Source organism: Mirounga angustirostris, unplaced genomic scaffold, assembly GCF_029215605.1.
Source record: "Mirounga angustirostris isolate CCGP_5_RB_7025 unplaced genomic scaffold, mMirAng1.0.hap1 SCAF_14, whole genome shotgun sequence".
NCBI classification, from domain to species: Eukaryota; Metazoa; Chordata; class Mammalia; order Carnivora; family Phocidae; genus Mirounga; species Mirounga angustirostris.
Window position 1 is genome coordinate 79,225,795 of NW_026991722.1, and position 13,880 is coordinate 79,239,674.

The 13,880-nt window shown below is 45.1% G+C and overlaps 1 protein-coding gene across 3 annotated transcripts in view; it reads right to left on the reverse strand.

The window, feature by feature from the left end:
* Positions 1-3,671: 3,671 nt before the first annotated feature.
* The window catches only part of MED13L (mediator complex subunit 13L), a 308,077-nt gene continuing 297,868 nt past the window's right edge, over positions 3,672-13,880 (reverse strand). For all 3 annotated transcript variants that reach the window (XM_045887569.3, XM_064578438.1, XM_045887572.3), the window contains 2 exons: positions 12,030-12,142; positions 3,672-10,991 (listed from right to left, as the gene is read on the reverse strand). In XM_045887569.3, the coding sequence (XP_045743525.1) occupies positions 10,859-10,991; positions 12,030-12,142 (246 nt within the window). In that variant the 3' untranslated portion in view covers positions 3,672-10,858. The remainder of the gene's footprint in view (positions 10,992-12,029; positions 12,143-13,880) is intronic.

Here is a 13,880-nt window from a genome sequence, read left to right on the forward strand (position 1 = left end):
CATGGGCTTCTGCCCCAGATCGTGCACCACGGGATCCTGCCCCTGATCGTGGACCATGGGATCCTGCCCCAGATCGTGCACCACGGGATCCTGCCCCATATTGTGCACCATGGGCTCCTGCCACTGATCATGCACCATGGGCTCCTGTCCCTGATCGTGGACCAGGAAAGGACATGGGTGAAAAATGTGTGCACTCTGAGTGAGGTATGAAGTTTAGTTAGGAGTAATTTCTAATAAATTGTTAATTTCTTACTCTGGCACTCATTCCACCCTGTGCTAGCTGTTCATGGGGGTGGGGGTGGGGGTGAGGGGAGTTGGGTGAAGGCAAGCAGGAGTCTGTACTGCTTTTGCAACTTCTCTGTATGTCTAAAATTATTTCAGAATTGACAAAATATTTGTGGGCCTTCTTCCGTATATGGAAGGCCCTGGTTCTGTCGTTGGGGGATACAATGCCTGCCTTCCTAGAGCTTACCTACTAGTAGGAGGGATGACATACAAATGAAAGAAGCATGATAAGGAAGGATAAGGCGTTGGGGACAGCTGGCTGGTCAGGGTGAGGAAGGCCAGTGTAGCTGGAATGCAGTAAGGGAGAGGCGCACAGGGGCCAGAGCATGGTGGGCTGCGTCGGCTGCAGTTTGGACTTTATTCCCGTGCTGGTGGGGAACAGAGGAGGCACAGGGTTGACAGAGAGGCCGCTGTGGAAGGTGCATGCAGAACAGGCCACCCAGAGCTCCGAGTGAGGAGAGGGCACCTACAGGAGGTCCCTTGAGCGAGAGCTTGGCTTCCGTGACAGCGGGATTAGGGATGGGGTGGGGTGGTGGTAGGAAGACCTCGGATTCCGGGCTCATTTTGAAGGTGAGGTCACGAGATTGAAACAAATGGATCAGACATGGAAGGCGAGAGAAAGCAATCGGTTCCCAGCAGCCCTGAGATTTTTGGCTTGAACTGGACATCCGGAAGAAGAGAGGTTTGAGAAAGGAGACACGGGTTTAGGAGAGAAATCCACTTCATCAGTGTTTGAAATACATACTTGCCAAACACTTGGAGGGTAAAACAAGCCCTGTCGTGACTCTTCTGGAAAAAAAAAGACAAGAACCGACATTTATGGAGTGCCTGCCGCGGGCCGAGCAGTGTTAACACACCATGCGTGTGTCAGCTCATTTACTCCCCAGGGAAATGACATCCCCACTTCACTGACGAGGGAACAGGCACGGCGCGAGCAACAGACCTTCTCTTTCATGTTCAGAAGGTTCTAGAGAAATGGCCAGGTAAGAGCTCATCGGCCATGGCTGATGACTCAGCTTGCCATCGAATGTCTGCTGTGTGCCCGAGAGGCCGTGTCCATGGGGGAAACGGTCAACTGGTCGCGCAGTGTGGTCAGTGCCGCGATGGTGGAAATGCCAGCCAGGCTGGAGTCCTGAGAGGGCCAGGGAAGCCCACCAGGATTGAGAGGCCAGGTGTGGAGACGGGGTGGGGGGGTGAGCAAGGAGGCTATTGAGAGATCCAGGTAGGACCAAGGGTGACAGGAAGACATCAAGGCTCCCACGTGGGGCAACTAGAGAAGCATTTGGTCCTGGACAGATGCCCCCGAGCGTCCCTATCTGAGGTGACCTGGCGGAGAATCCAAGTTCTCGAAGCTGCAAACCAGTTCCACGTGTTCCCTGACCTCCGTCTTGGTTTCTAAATGGCAGCTGAAGAAGAGTCAGGGCCGGGGACCGTTGGTGCACGAGGCCGGGGCTCAGCAGGAGTCGGAAGCAGATCAGGCGGGCGCGGCTCCATCCCTCGCTGCCCATCCAGCGCGGTCCTTGGCCGTGTGCTCTCCCTGGGGCTCGCTCCCGGTGACCCCCTCCGTCTGCCCTCCGCGAAGGTGTGGCATCTCCGAGGTGACTGGGGGCTGCAGGCAGAGGCCAGATACGTGTCTCTGGCTCTGCACTCAGGGCCTCGCTCGCGGTGTCCGAGTCGGTGATCCCGAAGTGGTGCCGAGGGGCCGCGGGGACGGAGGACGGCCTCCTCGCTCGCCCCCCCGGGCCGGGGGAGGGGAATTGTGGCCCCCGCTCCTCTGCTCTGGCAGGTAAGCACGCTCCGGACCACGGTGTGGCCGCCGCCGCCGGGCCGTCCTCACCAGCCACCTCCCGGTCCCTGCTGCCCGTGCGCGGCCATCTGCCTGGTGGCTGCGGCGCAAACCTCTGTGGTCCCCGAGTCCCCCCGCAGCCCCCAGCTACCTCATCCGCCAGCGGGCTCTGCTCCTCCTGTTTCTCAGCAGCCCTCCAACCCGCCCTGGTCTCCCCTCCTCACAGCCCTCCATCACCTCGACTGCCCCTTCACCCTCTTTCCACACCGCAGTAAAGGTTCTAGAAGGTCCATCGGCGCCCGTGTTTAACTCGCTGAAAGCTGAGTCCCCGCCTTCCTCAGGAGGGTCTTAATTCTCGAGTCTGGCCTACACACGACCTCGGCATTTGGCGTGCGTCTACACCCGCCGCTCCCACCCGCCGCCTGCCCCCCTGGCCCCCTTGCCATCCCCCCTCTGGGACACAGCCCCTCCCCACCTCCGGCAGCCACCTCGCTTGAAGCGTCCCTCCAGGCAGCTTTCCCCGGCGCGGAGCACACTGCACTTACCCGTGGGGGTGGCCCTGGCTCCGTGTTGTAACCACCTGGTCTCTCCGGCACATCTCACTGCTGCGAGCCACGTCAGGCTCGGGCGGCGTCTGTCCTGTTTCCTGCAGTGCCCCAGTGCCCGGCCCCAAGGAGGCCGAATGACTTGAGGACGGAGCGTGAGCGAGTGACCGGACACGGGGGCTGGGGAGAGGGACGTAAAGTCCAGGATGGTCTGGATTTCCGGACTGAGGAGGAGGGGGAGGAGGAGGGCAAGGAACCGAGGACTTCCGGGCAGGCAGGTGGGACTATGAGATCTGCAGCCACAGATTCGGGAGTCACGGGGAAGGATGAGCTGACTTAACAGAAGTACTGGGAGAAAAATCATCCTGAGTTTGAACTCAGTTGACTGTTTCAGCTGCCTGCCTGCCCATATTAGCCGAGTGGAAGTCGAAGTGGACAAGTATTTCTCAGAGTGCGGTCCACTGATCCCTGCAGCAGAGTCGCCTTGGGGAGGAGAAGGCATTTGATGAAGATTCCTGGGCCTGACCTGCCACTGACTGGCTCAGAACCTGGGGCTAGCCTGGGAATCTGAATGCTCACTGGCTCCTGGACACCACAGGTTGGCTTTCCCGGGGAAAAACCAGTGGGTGAGGCACTAATGTGATGGGCAGCCCAGTTGTGACAGAGCCAGGACATGCACCCTCTGAAGGAGGCAAGCTGATGGAGACTGGATGCCAGCGGAACCTGGAAGCACCCCCCCAACCCCCCCCACCGGCTGAAGAAGGGAATGGGTTTGCGGGCCACCCCGCCTGGCCTGGGAGCTGGCTGCTCCACGGTCATACACGCTCGTGAGAGTGGGAGTGGGGAGGGGGGAAGGGAGAGGTGGGATGGTGCATAAGAGGGGATTTTTTTTTTTTAATGGGAACGTATGTAGTAAGAGCATTGTGAATGTTTGTGGACTGTTGTACGGTAATCACTGATAGAATTCAAAAGACGAACGTTTCTTTCCAAAGTGTTTTGAGAGAGAAAAGTAAATAGCAGAGTCCATACACAAAAAAAAGGCAAAACTAAAAAAGTAAAAGCAAATAAATATGTGTATTTTCATAAGAATTGGCTGACAAGTCAAAATGTAACACGGAACAGGAAATGCAAATGGTAAAAATCACCCTATTGAAATGAAATGATTATTCTGTTAAGAAATAAAATGCAACAATGTGTATGAAGAACACCTAACACAAAATGACAAAGGTTCAAAATAAATGGCTGGTCAAAGATATAACACCAGAATTCTAATAAAAGGACACAGGGGTGGCAAAATTAATATCAAAGGATAATTTAAAGCAAAAAGTATTACAAAGGGCCAGGATACAGAGATAAATTACATTACAAAATACATCATAAAACTTTCTGCACCGATAATGTAGTACAAAAGAAAAAAGGACAGCCCAAAATTGCAGTGGGAAATTTTAACTCCTGCTACCTGCCTAGGACAGAGTCTGAGGTCTTGACAGGGGCATAGAAGAAACAGAAAATACACCCAGGATAGAATTAATTGGTTTCAAATCTTAATGCCTAGCGCCGCACTTCCGATAGGACGCCCGTGTGACTAACACTCTGAGATGCAGTAAGCATGGCTGAGGAACTAATTTTTAAAGTTTAATTGAATTTTAATTGAACTCATTTTAGTTAAAATTCAATTAGAAATTTTTTTCTGTTAAATGCAACTTTATTATTTGGTAGAACTACGTTTTACTTTAACCATCGAAAATTTAGCTTCCAGATTTAGATGTGCTGTGAAGGTACAATAAATACTGTTTTGAAGGTTCCAGAGAATGTTTGTAAGAACCAATCATTACTAGATCGCATTGCAGTAAGAGAAAATTAGAGTCCAAGGGACTTTAAATCCAAAGGGAACTTTCCTTTATTTAAAAAAAAAAAAAAAGGAAATGAGGAACTAAAAATCTAAAAATAAAAATGAAAATGCTAAACATCAACATCAACACCTGCAGGATGCAATCAGCTTTAACACAGTCCCAGGTCAGTCATTTTACCCCTTTCAGGGTCTGACACCTCTAGGGTGGGATGCAACAGACCCTCTCCCTAGAAAAATGCACACACACGAAGACTTCTGCGTATCATTTGAGGAGGGCCACCCGCATCCAGAAGCCCCCAGGCTATAAAGTGTCATCAAAGTGAAAATAAATTAACTAAGCAGGCAATTAAGATTCAAGGAAAATTAAACAACCCTCAAGGAAACTGGGAAAATGTACAGCAAGATAAAAGCCAGGATAAAAACAGCAGAATTGTTAAATCCGTGAGCTGTTTCTTTGGGGAAAAAAATCAAACAAAACTAAGAAACAGCACACTGCTAGAAAATAAATCAAGGAGAGAAACCCGGCATCAATATTGTTAGAAATGAGAAGGAACGTATGTGACCAAAAACAACATGTTCAGAATTAAGGGAGTACTCCGCACAATTGCATACTAATACATTGGGAAAACTCCTTTTTTTTTCCCCTATAAAAATCCAAATTACCAAAATTGACAGAGGAAATAGAAAACCTAAATCAACCACCAAAAAAAGGAAGTTCCTGTTTTTTCTAATATATAAAAGATGTATTTTCTGCTCTCCAAAAAGGCATCGAGATGTGATGAATTTGCTTGTAAAATTATTTCCGATTTTTGAGGTGGAGTCCACTCTTTCAACAGTCTGTGTTCAGCTAACGTTCCCTGGGTGCCTACTCTCAGCCCAACGGAGTTGTCATGTGAGGTCAACGTTCCTGTGTCACAAAAAATGACTGGAAGGGCATCAAATTCATCCTGTGAGGCACACTTGACCTCCCTAGACCTCCATAAGCTTTGTGGAGAGATCAACAGAACAAAAACTGGTGTATGTGTGTGTATGTGACTATCTGATCATTATCTCTTCTAGAATGAGAACTCACACGCACGAGAGCAGACAGGAAGTTATTTATGTCAACAGTGCGTATAAATTAGTAACATCAAGACCTCTAAGTGAACAAAGATTTAAATAAGAGAAGCTGACAAAATGTTTATTGAAAGATGTTCAAGCTCAAGTTAAATAAGACAAGAAGTACTATCGTACATGTTAAATTAAATTGATTTTCCCCCAGGGCACACATTTTGCCTTCTGTCAGCCCTCTACTCTTAGCTCTGGCGTGGCCCATTTTCCTGAAGATTGCCTGGCTTTCTGAAACAGGTAGATTGCAACGTGCCTAATCTGCTAATAAAGGCAATGAAAGCATAAAATAGCAGCAGGCAAGGCACACCAAGTGCTGCTCGTTTGTACGCGTTTGCCTGTTCTGAGCAGCGGGTGATGTTAAGCACTCTTCAGACACACTTGCTTTGACACCTATAAATGAACAGCATGGAGTAACAGCCCAGACAAATGCAGTTTTTAGCAGATTATTAAAACAAAGCATGTGCTTTTTCTCACTTCCCTGCTTGTTTAAAAAAAATAAATTAAAAAAGTGAGACAGAACCCCGTGTTGTCTGTGCCTTTTTATCACCTGGTAACTAATGCTTATTGAGGAAATAACCTTTTACAGAGAAAAATCAATACTTCAGTCATACCCAAGCTCCACCCTGGAGGTGAACCTTTCTTCCTCATCAACTTCTATTTCTTACCTGCTTCATTACTTTGGAGTTCTAGCCAGAAGCAGGAAGTGTCAAAAAAATCATTTTGGAAACTTGACCTGAAATTTTCAATTGAAGTAGCAGAAGACTGGTAAATCTGGTTCCAAGTGGAGTAGGATGCCCAGGGCCATCGATACAACCACACTGTGATCTGGCACAACAGAATTTTCTTAGGGTGTCTCATTAGGTATTGATGGCATGAAATAATTACTGTCAAAGTGGCCTTGTTGTCAAGGGGATGTAAACAAGCAAATCATCTAACACCAAGAGAACCTGGTGATACATTAAAATTGCATTTTGGTAGGATTTTAGCATGTGGTGGATTCAAAAGTGAAAAAAACCCCAAAACGTTCTTTACGCCATGGCTTGTGTTGCATAAATGACAAGCGGCCAAGGACAATTTTCAGTAGGTAGCTCCTGCTTCAGCATTCAGTCTTATGAGAGAAGTCTGCTTTTAAAAACTTCTATTGACAAACTGCACTTTTTACACAAAAACTTTTTGAGCTCCTTGATAACTGTCGGGAACAAATCCCTTGCCCCACACGTCCCTGAAGAGCGGAAACAGGACTCGGTGCCGTGGCATCACCGGAGGGGGTAAACTGGTGTTATGCAGAATCGGAGCGAAGTGAATGGCTGGAGGCTGATGGCTCCCGAGCGCCTGGTCAGCTCTGTCTTCACCTGATTTGCAAAATGTTTAAATGCACTCAACAAATACCTTCTCCTGCCTCAAAGAGATTTAGCTAAGGTCGCCAAATTGGTGCAGCCAGTGGTTATGAAAGCAAGGTTCACAAACCGTTGGGTCAAGTCCCACCCGATGTATGAGCTAAGTATCTAAGCTAAGAAACACTGGTAAGAACGCCATCTAGTTCTGATTATTAAGGGGACACAAGAATCACTGGACTGACCTGATTACAATGGATCCAGGGACTATGTGGTTCATAATGCTTTTGGCAAGCAACATGACGAACAGTGCCGTGGTGAGGGATGAGGCAGAGGCCAAAATGGTCTTCTAATCGAAATGTGGCCTCGCTGTTCCCCTTCTTCAATGGTACAATTACAATAACATGGTAACAGCGTTACCATTTGCAAAACATTTCTCACAGACTCACGCTCATCCTTCATTTGCAGATAAAATAACCGCGGCTGAGCAGTCTCAACAGCTTTACCTCTAGGTTCAGACAATGTTAAATTCAGAGTAATGCATATTTCTAAATAGATGCAGGAAGGTTAAAAGCAAGGTCTTTCGAGATTTAGCCAAAGTTTGACTGTAAGCTCTGCCACGTCCTGGCGGCTTACCATTTTAGCAAGAGATTCTGCCCCTAAGAGCACGTGGTTTTCCCTAGCGGCTGGACCCAAGGGGAACGACATCTCGCTTGTACCTGCTGTGCTGGATGGCATCCTACTGTCACCAGCCTGCGAACAGGGCAGAGAGCAAAGACAGGTCTGTTGTTTCTAAGGAACATCAAAAAGAAACTGGTCCAGACCGTGATGAGAAAGGAAGTGGAAAACAGACCTGTAATTTGTTCTAGGATTGACCACAATCTGTGGGGGACACAGATCTGATCTACTCGAACAGTTATAGAACTAAACACCAGGGCTCCTACTTCAGTGTTGTGTGTGTGCAGGCTCTCAGCACGGATCTGGGAATGCATGAGTACCCTGGAGCATGGGAACACCATCTGAGAACAACTGTTGTTTGGGGGGGGGGGGGTTACTCTGGAAGGTAGAGCCTGGCTCCCAGCCAAGGAATGTTCAATACATTATACATACACCTTCTGAATAGGTGTAGATAATTTTATTACAAAGACAGGATGGGAGGGGAAAAAAGCCACTCAAAGTTTCAGTAATTCAATAATTTATTCCTCTAAAAAAGTGTGTAAAAGTATATAGCTCTCATTCACAAGGTATATATGAATGACATTTAAAATGGAGGCCTTTTAGTATTGTTTCTTTTTATCAAAGTCTTTAGTGTACTGTACCAGCGCTATACTGTAGTTTTAAATGAACTTCACATATTTTTGTATTCTTTCAAATTGTTTGCTATATATAAAAGAAGCTCACTGCAAAATGCTTGAAGGAAAAAAGGAAACAAAAGAAATTCAGAACTTCCCAGAAATGTACAGCTTTTACATTTAAAAAAGGTTCTGAAATATACATACAAGCATGCTGGACAATCCCACCCCTCTCCCCTCCCCGTTTCCCCTTTTTAGTTCAAACCATGGTAAGAGTTCTGATTTTTGCAGAATTTCCAAAATTAAAAATAAAAAAAAAAATAAAATAACTTCTCACTCTGTAGCAAATCCAGGGCTTGTACATTTCAGATTAATTCAGTAAAAAACTCACAAGTAAAATAATGCATATTTAAGGGAAATATTATACAGACTTTTTCACACAGAAGTACATAATAAGATTTTTTAAAATCTATTGCCATTCATTTATTTTTGCACAAAAACGTATAAATATGTCACCAGCTTTTCTTAACTTAAAAAACTTAAATAAAAGACACCAGATGAAAACTACCCTTTGCTGCCTTTTTTTTTTTTAATTTTTGTAGGGGTTTTTTATTTTTTGTGTTTTTTTTCTTTTTTTGCTTAGAATTGGGTTTCTAGGGAAGAAAAGCCCCTGCATTAAAAACAGCCCATATTAAAAAAAAAAAAAAAAATTCAAAGTTCTGATGAATTCTGGGAAAAAAAGCAACCCCAAAGTGGTAAAAGATTACAAATATCTACTTTACAATTTGTCTTCTCACCAAGATAATTTTATACAAGTTTACAATCTTCATCATCTTATGCTCTTCAAAAGGCCTTGAGAATTTTTCCTTTCTGATTAAGAAAAAATAGCACTGCAATATTTTTAAAGTCAATTTTACACTGTACACATTAGATACAAATGGTTTGATATATCAGATTTTTTTTTTTAACCTATACATTGCGAAAGTCACCCCCCCCCTCAATTGGTGGTACAGAGAATAAAATTATCCATTTACAAGTTATTTCTCTGCTTACATATTCCCACCACACAACTTTTTTTTTAATATAATGTTTTAAACGTTAGATTATTTCAAGAAAAATACTTTTACAAAATCATATCAGTTATTACATTTTTCCTTTTTTTTTTTGTTTTTTTTTTGTTTTTTTGTTAATAACCAGGATATGGAAGTCTCTTGGAAGAACTTTAAAATTTGCATGATTCTCTCCACAGATGACTAGAGCTCAACAGCCTGACCAAAGTGGCTTGCGGGAGGCAAGCCCACGCCCACTGCCCTCAAGACAGAAACGTGCAGAAACGTGCTGTGACGTCAGGGTCAGAAACGGGGTCTTAAAGACAACCCTCTTGGGCCTGGAATGAGGAGTCATAAAATACTTCAATTAGCCATTAATGCTTTAAAAAGGCATTATTATTTTTTTTTTAAAAAGTCCCACCACAAAGGCTCAACTTCAAGTACTAATTTAATGGTTAAGTTGTAATATTTCTTTGAAATAATATTCCTATGGTCCAGAAAAAAGTCACCATATTTATAACTGATTTTATGAGCAAACACTTTCAATTATGATATGTACATGAGTCCCTTTTGATCTAATGAGAGGAGAGACCTGGCTTTCAATAAGAATTCACTAGAAAATATATTTCCGTTGTGACTATATAAAACTAATGAAGGTACTTGCCTCCATGGCTCTGGGTTGAGCTTGACTGCCTGCCTTCTGTATAAAAATGTTATCCTTCATGAAACGCTGGCCACTTTTAATAAGAAACATGGCAGAATGTTTACCCAGTTTGTTCTTAATAATAAAGCCTACTGCTGGGTGGTTTTGAATATATTACTTTTTAGGCATATCTCCCCAATCTGTTTTCACTCCTTTTCCAGCTTCTAGGACAGAGGTATGTAGTCAAAGAATCCTATGGTGGATCTGAGTTGGGTTTCAGCTACTGTACCTGGTCCTCACGAATTAAAAAAAAAAATCAAAAGAAAGTCACAAAAACACATGACAAAACAACTTAAAATAAATAAACAAAATGAAGATGTCTCCAGACCTTTTGTATCTACACACAGGTATGAAGTCAACCAAAGCATTCATGCCAATCTAGATGGGAGCACTAGGGAGACAGAAAGCCCGTTATGAAGTCATATACTTGAGCTGGTTCTTATTTTTAAAAAGTCCCAGATTATGGAGTTCGGGTAACCCACAGGCCATACACCAATAACTAGAGGATTTCATCCAAACGGGCTAAACTGCCCTTGTTTCTAAACAGAGACTGGAAACACAGACTCTTGTGCAAAAGGATACCGTCTCTTCTGTTTCCCTCTTAAAAACCAACAATAAAAAACTTCCTGTGGACCAGTGGTTTGGGGCTGCACACACCGTAACACTGGCTAAAAGTCACTGCTTATTGGAAGTTTCCAGGTCCATGAGAGAAGTGTCAGTGAATCCCTCTGGTACTGAACACTGCAGAAATGACATGTGCCTGCTGAGGAGTAATCACAGTGCAGGACTGTGGAGAGTGGTCTCAAGAAGAGGACGTGGGGCATTTGCAGAGTGTAGCAGGTTTCTTGGGCTGAGGTTGCAGGGAGGCGGAACTGAGCCAGAGAGAACAAGTGCTTTTCCAATTAAAGTATATTCATGATGGCATTGTACAGCTGGGTGAGCACCACAAAGTGGACGGGAAGGCAGGAGGTGCGGTCCTGGGTGGCCGGACTGCACGTGAGCCAGGACAGGGCGTTGTACTGCTCCAAAACAAACCTGCCGGAGAGAAGGCACAGGTCAGGGGCACAAGGCGAGGCACAGGGGAGGCTGACTCTACGTCTGAACGTTCCAGATGCCGGTGGGGGGCGGGGCGGGGGTGGTGCTGATCATTCTTGCCCTTGTCCCACGTCTCCCTGCGGTACTTTTCCCCGTGCACCCGCTTCACCTAGCCCCGCACTCCTGGCCGCCGCAAGTGGAGTCCCATGTGCTGTCTGTAGGAAACAGGCACCGGGTTTCAAGGAATTCATAGTAAAAAAAAAAAGCATGTGAAACAGCGCACGGATATTTTTATATTAACTACTGAAATGATACTGTTTTTCATTTACTTGATATTATTCTGATATATTTTTGATACAACTGATACTTATTATTAAAATTAACTTCACCAACTTATTTTACTATTTTAATATTGCTACTAAAAAAATTTAATTAGGTATGTGGCTCCCATTATATTTCTCTTGGACAGTGCTGCACTAGAGACCCTGAAAGCCAAAATCATGTTGATTGGGTTCTTGCCTAACTGTAATTTAAGAGCTACCAAACATTAGAAAAAGCTTGCCTACTTCCTCAAGGTACATGAAGAATGTTTATGGCCTGCTAAAGTGCAAAAGAATTAGTGCACACTTCTCGGAGAGATTTCCCAACTACGGAATTTATGTTCTGGTTAATTTTATTTATATAATCTACATCAGGGGGAGTAAAAGAGATGCTTTCAAAGCCAAGTGCTTTAGGTTCCAGGCTCTGTCTTCTAACCACCTGCCCCGTAATTCTGATAGATTTTCATCACCATAAAATGCCTCCTTTAAATAGGAAGCAAGGGCAACTGTACTCGCACATATCTAATTTAACCAAGTAGACTACCCTCTCTGTCCGGTGCTCACACGGGGGACTGTCGCTCTCACTAGCTGATCAGACAGTGCTCCCCTGCCCAAAAAGTAGCACCCCTTCCACATTTTAATTAAACACCTTGGAAAGACAAGACTGAAGGAAGATTATTTCAAACTGTACAGCTATGTTGCCTACGTTTGTATCTACCTTAAAACATCAGATGTGGTTTTGGAGTCAAGAGGATGTGGAACCCGTTGAGAATTCCTGGCAGGGAGAAGTTCGTCCGTCTGTGCTACAGAAATGTGGTGATGCAGCGAAGCCTGGCAAAAGAACAAAGACAGTTACCTTCCTGGGCAGGAAAAAAGGCAGACCCACGTCTGCTGCAGATGCCCCTTGGAGTCCTTAGAGGAAGTCACAGCTTCTAGAAGCCTGAATTTTAGGCTCACAGTAACCCCAGTGTGATCCCAAATAACTCCATATCCTAGAGTTGGAAAAAAGCTAGCTTTGCAGCAAATACAAATGCACTGCAAATGATTCGATAACGTGCCTCTTCAGGTCTTGATCTCTAGAAGGCCCCAGGGTCTGGATACGGCTGACTGTCCCCTTGTGGTGGTGGTTTAACCTGCTCTTCGACCCTGACTTCCCATAAGCTGCTAGATCTAGAGGCTCAATTAGGTTCGGATTCCTCCTGGGGAGGGAGGCAAACAGGGGGAAAGAACACTTCATAACTGGCGCTATGTCCTTCTCACTGCACCACATTAGAAGGCAGCTAACGGGGCGCCTGGGTGGCTCAGTTGGTTAAGCGACTGCCTTCGGCTCAGGTCATGATCCTGGAGTCCCTGGATCGAGTCCCGCATCGGGCTCCCTGCTCGGCGGGGAGTCTGCTTCTCCCTCTGACCCTCCTCCCTCTCATGTGCTTGCTCTCTCTCATTCTCTCTCTCAATTAAAAAAAAAAAATCTTTAGAAGGCAGCTAACGTCCGCTGCCCCACTGCATCTAAGAGTTAACCAGCACGCTCCACTCATTATAACGTTCCCCACCAAGTTTTCACCTAATGGCTTTAGCATAGTTTACTTTATTCAATAACTGAGAAATACAGTATGTGAAGGAGAGTTAATATATATGCTTCTCTATTTTTCAGTTTTCAGATTAATGAACTGTTGCTCTAGTAGCTTCAAGAGGCGACTGAGAAAATGTTCTGGTTTTCAGCACAATTATGAACCCCTGTATTTGTTTTAGTCTCCTGCTACCACTGTTCTTTTTTATGTTCAAACTGTCTCTTCACTGGGCAATGGGAACCCCCCAGTAGGCTCCTGGGTCCTCTGAAGTAACTCAATTATCTCACGCAACTTCCTTGCTTTCCGGTGTGACAACGTATCACCGGTTCATCTTGAGTATCTCTTACTTCAGACCTACAATCCGTCATTTCCTCAAAGGAACTCTGGTTCTTTCAAACGATAAATGGTATTTCAGAACCACAACTGTAGCAAGAGAGCTGTCCATGGATACTAAGCTGTCTAAGCTTTTTCAGTAGACTGAACTAAAAAACGTGTATACCTTTCTTAAGAGGGAAAAATAAATCTGGGTTCATCCTGACAAGTCTAACTTGAAATAAAGATGACATGGATTTTTATATAACTTCCTGGTTTCATCATAATATGTCATAGCCATTAAAGAAAATGGCTCCCATTGTTGCTTTCTGAAAACACAAGCAGGTGTGTGCATGCACGCATCTTATCACAATTACTACAAGGTAATCTACACTCCACAGAACGATTATATGACAACCATCCTGACTTTGTTGTGGATAACTAACACTCCACTGAACGGACGTACTAGTTTATTCAACCAGTCCCTTACTGGTGGACAGTTTGCGTGTTTCCAATCTTTTACACTTTTCATTTTCTGGTGTTGCCAGCTTCTTCTGAACAGACTTCCAGAGGTGGAATTGCTGCACCTAAAGGGAAGCGTGTGGGGTTGCGTCACCTGGCCCTCCTACTGGCGCCAGGGCCCTCTCCCCACAACCCTGCCAACAGAGCATGTTGTCAAACTTCTGGCT